Source organism: Theileria equi, chromosome 1 (genome assembly GCF_000342415.1).
Source record: "Theileria equi strain WA chromosome 1, complete sequence".
In the NCBI taxonomy this organism is placed as follows: domain Eukaryota; phylum Apicomplexa; class Aconoidasida; order Piroplasmida; family Theileriidae; genus Theileria; species Theileria equi.
In genome coordinates this window covers 1,486,291-1,499,320 of record NC_021366.1, presented here as the reverse complement: position 1 = coordinate 1,499,320, position 13,030 = coordinate 1,486,291, and the positions used below count along the sequence as shown (strand labels likewise).

Genomic DNA, 13,030 nt, shown 5'->3' with positions numbered 1-13,030 from the left:
CTTCTGTTCACAAAGACGGTCATAAACTCATAAATAAACAAACGGTCCTGTTTGACGGGACTGACATTGGATGCACACACATTAGAGCCGCTCAGGTAAACCAGGACCAAAGTAATAAGACAGAGGCGAACCTAAAGCGTTATTGTGTAAGATTCATACTTTGGTATGTATTGGCTTCAACACATCACAAAAAATCACGGCATAGGTCCTGGTGCAACATACTGCACAATAATGAATGCTGTCGTAAAGACCGCTTCACTTAGTGTATTGAACAAAAATCACTTGTATAATACGTTAATTACCTTCGAAGTTGTGCTATTGGCTTCTACCTTCATTTTGTGGATTTTTTCTGAAATTTGGTATAGGTCAGCGGCATAGTTAAGATTTATGTTTTTCTTGTGATCTTCCATAGATTTTACCTAGAGTTTAATCTTGTTTATCTTTAAAATGGAATTTTGATTATCTTTAATGAACAAAATGGTTTCACACTCGAATATTTCTGGTCTTGGTAGACACAATCACACAGCTAAGGTCCACAAGGCTTCACAGTCCTCCAGTGCCGTTGATTCTGGAGAAGCAGATGAGTTCACACCAACTGCTGAATTCTATCAGTCTCGTTTTAAGGTTGTCAGCTTCTTTCGCGGTTTGGAAGTTTTATTGGTCTCAGTTCTCTCCTTCGTAGGTTTGTTTCTTCTCTACACATTTTTGATTTACACAATTATACAGTCTTCGTTTCACCAAAGATTCAAAGAGGAGATGATGTCTTGGATAAGCTTTTAGATCTTGATGCATTCCTAAGGGAGAGGTTCTTGTTGTTACTTCAATTTTACAGAAAGTGTCCTCTGGTATTGCATTTAGCAACTTTGTTCAGGGGCGAATCTGGAAAGATTTTCAGATTAGTGGCAAAGACCTTCCCTCAGTACAAATCCAAATTATCCTTCATATATTCGTACAACACCATCAACTTTTGGCTCTCCGGATTTGTTTTCTTCACCTTCTTTTTCCTTTACGAGCTTTTTGTAAATTTTGTGGATAACTTGGTACTATGGTATGAATCTAAAATGGCAAATACTTATTGTACAAATATGATACACCCGTCACGCTTTCACGATAAGGAGTTTACAGAAAGGGAGGTATCTAAGCTCCTGCACAGCAGTGAGTACCTTGACCTTAAGGCACGCAGATTTGGTCTCGGTCCAGAAGCATGGAACTGGCAGCTACGTAAATCAATATATGGAAGTGCCAATAGAGCACCATCGCAAAGTACGAATGACTCAACAGACCATGAATCCGACCTAGAATAAACCATTGTAAATTAATATTTAAGTACATGTATAAAATGGACGCTTACTAATTTAACTTGTAGCCCTGAAACATATCTGCATTAACTATCATATTTTTTAAAGATATTCATGTCGCTTGTTTCACCAGGAAGTTTCAACTGGACCTGAGATTGTGCATGTTTCAGACGCATAAACGCTCTTGTGATTCTGTTGTTTGGATCTATGCATAGAATACGTCTATTTGTGTAACACGAAAATCAAATCTTCACTGTGTTGGATCATAAAAGTTTATAATTTGGCACCTGAAAGAGTATGAAATGCTTATAAAGTAACAAACTTGCAATCTTCCGCAACTGTAATTATGGACATTTCATCATGAGAAGCTATGGCGTCCCAAATTGGCGCCCTGTTGAATAAGTTTTACAGATGTAGAAAACATACGTTCCAAGAGCTTTTGTTATATCCATCTCTACGGCAGCATTTTCTATGGAGTATACTATGGCCTCAGAACGGTTCGACTTGTCTACGAATTTAAAATTATTAAAAATTTCGAAACTCACTATCAGATAAGACAGAAAATGTGATAAAATACTGGAAATTGTGCAAAAACGTGGAATACGTCCTTATAGAATTCTTACGCTCGAATCCAAAACTGTGTAACTGACAAAATTTTATAAATCAATTAGCATTACTAACCTCCTTTCTCATTCTCAGATCTACAAGTTTAGTGGTTCCATTTAATCCACTCGATAATATGTAACGACTGTAAGGATCGCACTTTACGGAAATAACGGGCACACCCCCGTGAATACTTTCCATGATATGTATGGCCTCCAGAGTTTTTCCATCCCAAAGTGCAACTGATCCATCACTTCCAGCAGTGAAGAATAGAGACCCAGCGGAATTCACATCACAACTATTTATACCTCCACCTTGGTGCTGATGCAAAGTTTGTCTGGATGTGTAGCATTTTGCCGTCACAACGTCATAAAGCCTTAAAATTGAGTTTGAAGTCCCAGCAAAGAGAAAATCTCCACAGGGGTGGAATTTAAGACAGCGAATATTAAAATAATCGTTAATTTTCTCTGTATATTTTTAAAGAAACATATAACACAAACGTAATTCAGATGTGGAATAAATAAATCCATTCGAGGCATTTATTTCATGGAATATAATATTACAATCAATACCACCAGATGCCAATATAGTCCTAAACAGAAATATATAACAAGGTTTAACAAACCTTCTAGGATGGAAATCTAAAGCATCAACTTGTTCAATATGACCATTAAGACGGGTAGTGCACATTCCATTTGGTTTCCTGTGCGTTTATATCGGGAAGATAACAACAAACCTCTTTGATATTTGATCATTTGCATCTACAAATGGAGTAACGTGTAGATATCCAGAAACTCCACCAATAGCCACGACGGAGCTATCGTTAGACTGTGCAATACAACGGCAAGGCTATAGTTTTATGAAGACAATAGAGTGATAATACCTTAAAGTTTTGAAATTCTGCGAAGTTATTGTACGCCATAACTTTATATTTATGCTGCTTTTCAATTGGCAAACTCTCATATTCATCGAGTACTTCCTTAAGTCTAGTTAATCCCCTGAAGGTATTTTATCACACAATATCACACAATACCTAGTCTTATCCCGTTCTTCTTCCTCAAGGTCTGCTTCCAATATTGTTCTTGAGGATAAATAGGCAGACTTGTTAAAAATATCATACAAATGATCTTTTCGTAGCATGGTATTCGGTTCAACCTTCATTTTAGACTTCACTATTTCAGCTGCATCTTCCAGCCTACATTTAAATTGGTATTTAGTTGTTTAATAATGAAACACAAACTATGGATTCGCATCTTACCCATCGTCTAGCAGCTGCTGGACTACAGCCTCGTAGAAAAAAAGCTTATCGGTTTCTACCATTTGGAAGATTATACTTCAAGCCATTATTAGTATATACTTGCGATTAATAGTGCAAACTAGCACAGAGTATCTTATAAATGTGTATTATCTGAGTCTGTAAGGTGACCCACCATCCCTTGGGCCATTAACTATATTTAGGATCCTTAAAACTCCAGAACCCCGTAAACAGCATAATGGTAAAACAATAAAGCTACTGTAGAGATGACTGGTAAAATAGCATCTCTCACTACAGCTTATAAGGAGTCAAGAAGGTTTTGTAGCTTTGCAAGTGACACCCTAGCGCTTCTTACACCGTTTGAGGCGATTTTATCTCAACACGAAGATTGTATCTTTGCATTTCCATTTCCTAAAGACGATCCTAATGAGTCCATTTTGTTAAGTGATTCCTTTGCTCAAGGTATGCATTTCATAAAGATTTCATCAATAAAAATGTTATAGATGAAGGTCTGGAAGTAGCAAGAGACTATTTTTCGAAGAATTCTACGGGTAGGAGTGTTCTATGCCTTCTAGATGCCAAAGAAGAAAACCTTTACAACGCTCCAAAATATCAAAATAAATGCTTGACACTTGCTGGTGGACTCTCAACTTTCAGTCTAAATACGAAGTTCGATGTAATAGCGGTTGCATTCTGCAATGGAATCCTGGGATTTTTTAGCATTCACTCAGATGAGGATTGGTTATGCCTCAAGTTGGTTCGAAACGTTAAGGTAATGAACATCTTTAAATATATCAACATACCAACGTAGACGAATACAAAAAACATTGTATCGATATCATTCGATGGAACCGATAGATATGCAGCTTGCGGAGCTGTAGATGGTACAGTTGTCGTGTATTTGGACGGCATGTTATTCCACACTTTCAAGAATCAAGATAGTATTATATCCCTAGTGAGGTAAGAATTTAACGAAAAAATTACAAGCCAATATATAGATTTTATCCTAATTCTTTGTCACTTTTATCCGCCACTCAAAATGGTGATATTATGTTGTATGATGTGAAATCCAAGATTCCAATCGCAAAATTTGAAGATCATCTAAGTTACATAACTGACATCGCATTCTTAGTTACTTCAGATGGTTCTCCAGGTGGATTCGTCTCTTGTGGTAGAGATTCCACCATTAATCTGTGGTCTTTGGATATTACCAAAAAGGAAATTTCTAGTGCAACAAAAAAGAATAACGTACTTTTGAGAAAGCCATTTAAACGCATCTTATTGTTTGAGCCGATTTGTTCCATCGCAATTGTTACAAATTTAAGCAAAGATATTAAGGGTGATGCTTCTTGGATACTCTTGGTTGGAACAGAAAATGGACACATTAAATTCATTGATCCACTCAAGGAAACTACAATTAAGGTAAGGTTTGACATGTATTATTGTGATTTTATAGGAACGAGAATGTGTTTATGGTCAAGGAGGAGGTTTAAAGTGTTTAAAATATTCCAAGGAGATGGAAAAAATCATCGCATTGGGAGCTAGTGGTTCCATTTGTTTCTACTCACTCCTTTTTGAACTGGAATTTCAACTTTTGGGGAACATTGATGGTCTATTTCATTTTCAATTATATAAAGGGGAGGCTACAACACCTTGGACCGATTCTGGTTCAAATGAGTGGTCAAATTCCGTAAGATGGTTCAGAAAACAAATTGCAAAAGGGGTTCCTCTAATGTTTACACTCACAGGAGATGAAGTGGTGCGTGTAGTTTCATTGGACCCCTTGTGCGAACACATAACACTAGGTGTTGGAAATGAAAAATACAGACATGCAGATACAGTATTATCATTGGCTTATTCCCAAGGAGCCAACATCCTTGCTACTGGATCCAAAGATGAATCTGTACTTGTTTGGGATTTGAACACTTTGTTACCAATTTTAACAGTGAACGTTGATGGATTATCGGTTGCATATTTGGCTATACCTAATATGTTAACTCAAGATTCCACACGATTTAATCTTATGGTTTCTGGAGAAAATGTTTTGAAGTCATTTGACTTACCGATTCATAGAGAATCTGATACAGAAAATGTAGTAAATACCGCAGCTGCCACGGCATTGGTTCATAAAAAGGTTATAAACTCTATTGCATTTTCTCCAAATAATAAATATGTTGCCACTGCAGGGGGAGACAAAATAGTTGCGGTATATACTACTGATAATTTGATTGTAAGGGGGAAATGTATTGGCCATAAAAGGTCTGTTGTGTCGGTATCTTTTATGACAGTTACCAAAACACTAGTTAGTTCGTCCGTGGACCAAACCATTAAAATTTGGAATATTGGTGACTTTTCATGCATAAAAACTTTCCAAGGACACAGTAAGGCGGTAATGAAAGTAATCGTTTTGCCACATGATTTACAATTAGTTTCTGCTGGAATGGATGGTTTAATTAAGCTCTGGAATATTAAAACTTCGGATTGCATATCTACGCTTGACAATCATTCTGAAAAGATTTGGGATATGGAGCTATGTGGAAATAGCCTGGTTTCAATTTCCAGCAACTCTTTGTTGATATGGTGGGATGATGTGACTGAAGAACTAGAATCTGAAAGATTAGAACGGGAAAGAGAAGAAGAGCTAAAAAAATCGCAAATCGAGTCATTGGCCACAGATGGAAAGCATCCTGAGGCATTGAGCTTAGCTGTAGAGTTGAAAAAACCTCTGGTAGCTAGGGATTTAATTTTAAGGTGTTGTTCAGCAGGAATATTTACAAATGAGGAGCAAGGCTTGCACAAGGACTTATTCCACAAATGGGTTGCCCATATGAAAGGTTTTAAGGACATAAAATCAAGATTAACAACCTCCTTTGATTTTATACAGGTATGGATTTCCAATAACAAAACAGCATGGATGGCAAATTGTCTCTTGTCCGAAATTTTGAGCCAGTTCACTCCAGAAGAAATATTCATGGTGGAAGGCTTCAAAAATCGCATAGAAACTATATTAATACACCAATCCTCGCATCATGGACGAATGATGAGCTTGATAGAAAAATCGCATATATTGGATATCCTTGTAGGTTACAATTCAATACCTCTCTTTTCATCTTCTGATGCCTCAAATACAACTAGAAACATATTATATAAATAAATTATACTACTTGAATTTTCGTGGTTTACATTCATCTGGTTTTATTTCTCTAATACAAATATTCGTAGTTGCACTCTGACTAGGATTTAGCTGGAAAACATCTGAAACTGCAATTGCAAGTTTGTCTCCAGTAGAATTAAATGAAACAGAAGCAACAGACGTATCAAATGTAACACTCTTCCAGAGTCTTTTCCGACTAAATCCATCCCATGCACAAACGAGACCATCAGCTCCTCCAGTTACAAACGTACCATATTGTGGATGGAAATCTATGGTGTTTACGGCATATGCAACATCATTTTCTGAGGAGGTTTTGTTCCTATGGCATTTAAAGGCATATTGCTGCGATACTACTTCTGGGTCTTTTGAAAAATATTCCCAAGCTACCCTGCCTTCTATTGAGCTCAAAGCAAATCCCTTTTCATCTGGGAAGCAGCGTAAATAGCGATATTGAAACTTTAAAATGCCGCTAAAAATACATTGTTATACATTAAAAGGACTAACTCTTTTGTATCTGGTGTAGAGAAGCCACTTAAACCTCTGGATAAATCATATATATAAACCTAAAAATGTATTTATTAGACTGAATTCTTACCCTTTTCATTGAATCACCAACAACTAGAGTGTTATTTATCATATCCATGCAGTATGCCTTGCCATAGATTTCTACGTCGGCGGTAGGTTTCAAGTTTGTACTGCGCAAATCAAAGACCTTAATCCTCTTGTCCCAGCCACCAGATACCAGAGATTCTGTAAATGATAAACATTACTCTTTATCGACTTACTTAGCTGAGAATTGAATCGAACTGTTCTAACAGGAGCGTTATGTCTTCCTACTGTTACAACTGCGCCAGTTTCAATGTCAAGGAGGTTAAGATTTTTATTTAAATCTCCAAAGGCTACCTTTTTGTCGTCTTCAAGGAAAATACAGTCCATAACTGGAGCAGACCATTCACATTTGTGAACGAGCTTTCCATTTTCGGAAGAATCCACATTATAAAGTCTCAAAGTCTATAAATGTCAACGTTTTATGAGTATTACATGAACAAACCTTATCCCATGATGAGACTGCGAGAAGATTCGACTTCTCAGCAAAGGTTACATTGGTGACAACGTCCTCAGGAGGATTTGTCAGTGTCTCCAACATATTTATATCGTAATATAAAAATATAAGATGTGTAGTGTTCAAGATCTGGTGTGGATGTTAGGTGCGATATGGTCAAACACTTGCTTCTCTTCAAACAAAATCTACAAGGCAATGGACTGAATAAATAAGATAAACATACCATTTTATCATCCTTTTCAATGTCAAAAACAGTATATTGTACATGGTTAGGCAACTGGTTATGTGAAGTCCCAGATGAAAGTTTGAGAGAAACCGTATACTTCAACCTTTGAAGTGACGCAGCTCCCTTGCTTTTCATTTTTAGAAAACTTTTAAAGTTGTTTGAAGGTCCTAGGTATTTTCCACATCTGATTCCTTCATTTCTAAGTGCATACTCAAGACTGGTTGCCTGAATCAACAGACTAGGCTGACCAAGTAAAATTAAAACATCAGGTGATAGACTAAAGTAAAAGGGACTGAACCCAGTGGTGTTCTTTGACATGCTCCGTGATACCGTATCAAAAATAACCTGCAAATTTAGCTCAAATCCAAACACCTTTCTTTGGGCGTTATCCAAAACATTCTTGCCGAGATGTACGCCATTTAAGAGACGTTCATAGCATCCTCCTGCTGCAACCTCCTCGAGCTCCCGCTTTCCCATTTTTATATAAACCTGAAATGTGAATCCGGAGAAAAATGTTTCCACAATGTGTATGGGTTTGAACGAAAATTCAATATTACGGTTTCCCCTTAAAAATTTGTCCATGTATAGCAAATTTTCGAGTTCTACATCCATTTTGCTCATATTGTTATCCTTGGTGCTGGTACATAGCCTTCTCAAGTTAGCCGCAAATTCGTGTGGTTTCAGTTTTTGAGTGACCAAAAGGGAGTATAGAGATATCATTGATTGTATTTTATCATCTGAATTGGAATAGGTGCTTCTGCAAAGATCTGTAATCTGCTTATTAACAGCATTACCAATTTTTGGCATATGTTTTATGAAAATGGATTCCATACTCTTTGCAAAGTTTTCTGAAGTATCGAATGCATACTCTATATACCTTCTGATAAATCCGTTATATCCCCATTCAACAACCAAGTTACATTTAAGAAATTTTATGATTGGTTTTGTTGATACAGAAATCAATTCAGATGTAAAAAATGCATCCAAAAACTCTTCACGAACTGCATTCTCTTGAAACATTATTCCATAGTCAGCTATTATATCGTAGGCACACCTCCAAAATTCTTTTGGATATCTTGCACCAGCGTTTGAGGATAAATTTGCATAGACCAAACCCCAATGCCAACGTCTCATAATGACTAATGCAGCACTTGGAAGTGATTCTGCCAAAGACACAAGAACCGAAAATCTTAATTGACAGGTCCTACCATCCGTCATTAGCAAATTATATCCTTTAATACCAAACATGTTAGATGTAAATTTGTCAGAAGATACTTCAGTAAATAATGGCGCTTGAACACGAATTGCACCTCTTGCTGTAAATTCTTGGTGATACAATTTTCCCAATTCAGTATTTACATACCCTATTACTGGGTCCGTGTTTATGGACATTAAATACTCTAAACATCTTCCAGCGTTTTCTCTTCTACTAAAGATGCCGTTCAACAGCTGAGCAGATTCCATTGATTGTGGATATTGAGTTATAACTGTGTAAAGAGATACCAAATCTAGCTTACTATATGAAAATAGTTCATTTTGTAGTATAACTGTGGCAGAAGGTCTCTTGTTTGGATCTACATGTAGCATGGACTCCAAAAGTTTAAGTAAACGATAATCTACACGGTCTCTAAAACCCTCTGGCCACTGCTTATTTAGAGTGGAAAATGAAGATAAAATTTCAGTTCTTTCCATAGATGTCCTGAATGGAGGTGATAACATCTCAAACAATACAACTCCAGCTGAGTATATATCTACTTTTTCATCATAAGCATCACCAACAATTTGCTCTGGTGCCATATAATGTAACGTTCCTACCATTCCAGTTGGATCCAATGGTGAATATCTAGGGGATGTTGCTTTGTGCGTTAATTTAGCAGTTAGTCCAAAATCGCCCAATTTTGCCAACAATTCGCCATCAAACTTTAGGAAAATGTTAGATGGTTTAATATCACGATGTATAATACCCTTTTCATGAATATACGATAAGGCATCTAATATCTGGCGGAATAGTTCTATAACTTTCTGAGGTGACTCGTAAAGCTTGTGCTCAGATATGGTCTCAAATAGAGTTGCTTCTGCGCAATATTCCATTAGAATGAAAAGATACTTTTTAGGTATACCAGATTTGCGTTTTGATTCTCTGTTTTTCTTATGTTTATTGAGCTGGTTAGATCGTTGAGCATTATTCACAATTCTGAATCCGTATTTTACATCAGAACTACCTGGGTCCTGGGGAATGGGTAATATAGTTTCCCTATTGCTATCACCCTCTCTATTATATATCTCTCTAAATGAAGAAAGATATCCACCATATAATTTTTTGTCTATACTGTTTTGTCTAAGAATGGAAAGTTGCTTACTAGAAATATCCGTATTTCTACATTTTTCAAGTAGTAACTCAGGAGAAACTTCAATCCAAGCATCATAATAAAGTACAATATTGCGATGTTGTAGACTTGCTAATATAGCTGCCTCGGATTGCAAAATCTCTTCATAACTTTCATAAATTGGGATTTGCTTCACAGCGTAATTAACTCCGTTCTTTCTTACCTTAGTTACACAACCAAAAGATCCTGATCCCAAAACAGCTTCCTGGATAAATTCTCTGTAATACCTAGAATGTATTGTCAAAAAGTTATCCAAATTTGGATTTTCTTGTATATTGTAAATACCGGGATAATGAGGGCTCCTGCGACAAAAGGCTCCATAACTGGATCCTCTACTTTGTTTATCGTCGCATGATAGAGTATACGGTGAATTCGCACCCATTAAAGGGAGTGAACCAGCTATTAAATCTGTGGTATTATTCGAGGATCCATTAGTAGCCGAATGGAAATCACCGGATTTTATTGCCGTTTCAGAAAGTAAAAAGTCATAAAAATCTGCAATCAACTTGTGAACTCTCAAACGGTCGCTCCTTGAATTATAATCCATCAACCTTCCATTCAAATATTGTTCGCATTTTGCGGTAAGTTTCGATGAAGAATTCGTTATATTGATAATTTCAACCAGTGGTAAAGTCTCAGAATAGTCAGATTGAACTTCCACTATTAAGCTGATGACAGTGTCACGGTTCTGGCGTATGGCATAACGACATTCTTTTAGTCTAATCTTCAATTCAAATTTGTATCCGGACACATTACACTCTTCCGCTGATGATGCTTCAAAAAATATACTTTCATCGTCATATCTGGACAAATCTGCAGTATTCTGCGGACTGTCAGCAAGGACAATGATTTCTATTCCATCCAATTCGGACAATAACCTTAGCTCATTATCTAATTCCTCAGGTAGTGAGGTCTCAGACATCATGGCTCAATACAAGCTTTCCATACGGAAATTCCCGAGTTTAACGATCCATAGTTGAGGAAATCTGCTTAACTCCTAAAAATCTGTACACATAGCGAATTAGCCATCTACAAGACGCATTTCATTACTAAACGTTTTAATTTGTGGTATTACAATACGCGGTCGACGATTTAGTTGGCCAGTGATACTACAAATGGAGTACATTATGCGTGTAGGTCCCGAGTAAATCGGGATGCTCATTTACCTACCTCAATCTACAAAGTAATTTCAGATCATTAATATTTGTAATGTGTATTTCACGTTTAAATTGATGCATCTTTAGCTATTTAGCGCTATTATCGAGGTATACATTCTACAGGTTTATTACACATGGACATCCCCGTCAAATGTCAGGAAAAAGACACATTTTAATTGGTATTACTGGATCAGTTGCTGCAATTAAAGTACCTGAGATAATTGATGGTTTGATCGAGTTGGTAAATAAAAATCAGAACTCTGTCCTGGTTTGTTGCAGATCCTATACACACTTTTACATAGATAAAAGTAGTAAGAACTATTACTGCCAAGGAATACTTTTTTGGCTTTGATTCCTGCGACAAGTTTGAGGTTGTAGACGATATTCTTCCAGAACGTGCATATAACCGATCAGATCCCATTCTACACATTGAGGTAAATTTCCTCTTTCATCAATATTCATCATTCAGTTACGTCGATGGGCTGATATTTTTGTAATTTGTCCATTGGATGCGAACACATTGGCAAAAATTTCCAATGGGTTATGTGATAGTCTACTGGTTAGTGAGAGTTATAGCGTAATTTCGGGTCACAGACTGATATAGCAAGGTCTTGGGATATGAGAAAGCCGTTTTTGGTCTATCCTTGTATGAATACCTTTATGTACGAACACCAAATCACCGACAAACAAATATCTATTTTACAATCCTTTGGCATAAAAGTAAGTGATTACGCACATATACCTATACAACGTTCCAAAACTACGAGAATTTATAGGTGGTACCGCCAATTGCGAAATTGCTAGCTTGTGGAGACTACGGTGTTGGTGCTCTTCCGGACCCAGGAGATATCACCAGAAATATTTACAGTATACTATTTGAACATGGGTGGACAGAGTAGCAAAGTAGATGAAAAACTGCGCGAAAACAAGCGCCAGATAAATAGGACAATCCGAGAGCTAGATCGACAGAGGATGGCCGCGGAGAGAGAAGAACAAGTCACCATAAGTAAGCTAAAAAACGAGGCAAAAATGGGAAGAACAAAAAATGTGAAGATAATGGCCAAGGATATCGTAAGAAATCGGAAATTAGCAAGTCATTATTATCATATGAAATCTCAAATGGTCGGTATATTATCTCAGCTACAATCTGCACATAGCACAAATATGCTTGCGGCTAACTTGAAAAATGTCAACAAACTCATGGCTCAAGTTAGCAGCAAGACAAACGCTGTTGAATTCCAAAAAATTATGCAAGGAATTAATCGCGAAAGTGAAATTTTGAACCTCAAGATGGATATGATGTCCGAAGCGGTAGATGACTCCCTCATGGGTATAACACCTCTATATGTTGTTCATTTCATAATTACAGACCCAGAGGGTACAGAGGAAGAAGAATTGATCGTAAGCCAGATCCTGGAAGAGCTTGGTATTGATGCCACGGCTACACTAAACACCGCTACTTGTCCCGTTAGCAGTTCAGGTGTAAAAGGTATGGCACATATAGAAATAGAAGGACATGGCCAAAAGTACACAAACGCTGATGATACACTAGAAGATCGTATAAACAATCTGAAGAAGTGATACCAGACCCCACTGGGTACACCTATACACTATAAACATATTCCTGCTTCTATACTCTGCAAATATTCCAAAGTATATTGTAGTATAGGACGTCCAAAACACAAATAGGTAACGATCTTATACTTTGTTCACAGTTTGAGATTCGAATGCACCTGGTGCGCCGTATATTCTAATTCAAACGTCAACCCACTTAATACTACCATTTTCTTAATTTTTTGATTTTACTAGGGATTTTGCCCATAAGTTTTAGGTGATTTCTCATAAGTGGATTTTATTGCCGAAGAATCCACCGGAATTTATTCATAG

At 36.9% G+C, this 13,030-nt stretch overlaps 6 protein-coding genes across 6 annotated transcripts, besides 2 other annotated features; 3 read left to right on the top strand and 3 right to left on the bottom strand.

Annotated features, from left to right (window-relative positions):
• The first annotated feature begins 257 nt into the window (after positions 1-257).
• Positions 258-1,341, top strand: BEWA_024970 (hypothetical protein). The gene is made up of 2 exons (XM_004829257.1): positions 258-682; positions 727-1,341. Exons 1-2 carry the CDS (start codon positions 469-471, stop codon positions 1,302-1,304), a joined length of 792 nt encoding a protein of 263 aa, XP_004829314.1. The 5' UTR covers positions 258-468; the 3' UTR covers positions 1,305-1,341.
• Positions 1,342-1,548: 207 nt separating this feature from the next.
• BEWA_024960 (cleavage stimulation factor subunit 1, putative) lies at positions 1,549-3,311 on the bottom strand (the record flags this gene model as incomplete). Its single annotated transcript, XM_004829256.1, has 11 exons — positions 3,160-3,311; positions 2,935-3,096; positions 2,785-2,899; positions 2,638-2,750; positions 2,527-2,604; positions 2,402-2,493; positions 1,980-2,368; positions 1,844-1,943; positions 1,725-1,806; positions 1,621-1,689; positions 1,549-1,585 (listed from the first exon to the last, which is right to left on the bottom strand). The coding sequence occupies exons 1-11, from the start codon at positions 3,219-3,221 to the stop codon at positions 1,549-1,551; spliced, it is 1,299 nt and encodes a 432-aa protein (XP_004829313.1). The 5' UTR covers positions 3,222-3,311.
• Positions 1,812-1,833: a sequence feature (AT_rich).
• Positions 3,312-3,422: 111 nt separating the features above from the next.
• On the top strand, positions 3,423-6,310 carry BEWA_024950 (WD-repeat domain containing protein; the record flags this gene model as incomplete). Its single annotated transcript, XM_004829255.1, has 5 exons — positions 3,423-3,618; positions 3,660-3,928; positions 3,968-4,116; positions 4,155-4,578; positions 4,613-6,310. 5 exons carry the CDS (start codon positions 3,423-3,425, stop codon positions 6,308-6,310), a joined length of 2,736 nt encoding a protein of 911 aa, XP_004829312.1.
• Positions 6,296-6,316: a sequence feature (AT_rich).
• Positions 6,317-7,473, bottom strand: BEWA_024940 (hypothetical protein; the record flags this gene model as incomplete). The annotated part of the gene is made up of 5 exons (XM_004829254.1): positions 7,362-7,473; positions 7,096-7,321; positions 6,906-7,060; positions 6,815-6,873; positions 6,317-6,779 (listed from the first exon to the last, which is right to left on the bottom strand). The coding sequence occupies exons 1-5, from the start codon at positions 7,455-7,457 to the stop codon at positions 6,317-6,319; spliced, it is 999 nt and encodes a 332-aa protein (XP_004829311.1). The 5' UTR covers positions 7,458-7,473.
• Positions 7,474-7,495: 22 nt separating this feature from the next.
• On the bottom strand, positions 7,496-10,908 carry BEWA_024930 (protein kinase domain containing protein; the record flags this gene model as incomplete). The annotated part of the gene is made up of 2 exons (XM_004829253.1): positions 7,496-7,558; positions 7,597-10,908. The coding sequence occupies 2 exons, from the start codon at positions 10,906-10,908 to the stop codon at positions 7,496-7,498; spliced, it is 3,375 nt and encodes a 1,124-aa protein (XP_004829310.1).
• A 386-nt stretch (positions 10,909-11,294) lies between these two features.
• BEWA_024920 (flavoprotein domain containing protein) lies at positions 11,295-12,724 on the top strand (the record flags this gene model as incomplete). The annotated part of the gene is made up of 6 exons (XM_004829252.1): positions 11,295-11,411; positions 11,446-11,577; positions 11,613-11,702; positions 11,738-11,863; positions 11,920-11,962; positions 12,012-12,724. The coding sequence occupies 6 exons, from the start codon at positions 11,295-11,297 to the stop codon at positions 12,722-12,724; spliced, it is 1,221 nt and encodes a 406-aa protein (XP_004829309.1).
• Positions 12,725-13,030: the final 306 nt, after the last annotated feature.

Excerpts from the sequence above, each read along its gene's own strand:
- BEWA_024970 (XM_004829257.1), top strand. The coding sequence starts at position 469 with ATGAACAAAATGGTTTCACACTCGAATATTTCTGGTCTTGGTAGACAC. Across the intron at positions 683-726 it reads CTCAGTTCTCTCCTTCGTAG|TCTTCGTTTCACCAAAGATT; the intron begins GTTTGTTTCTTC and ends ACAATTATACAG.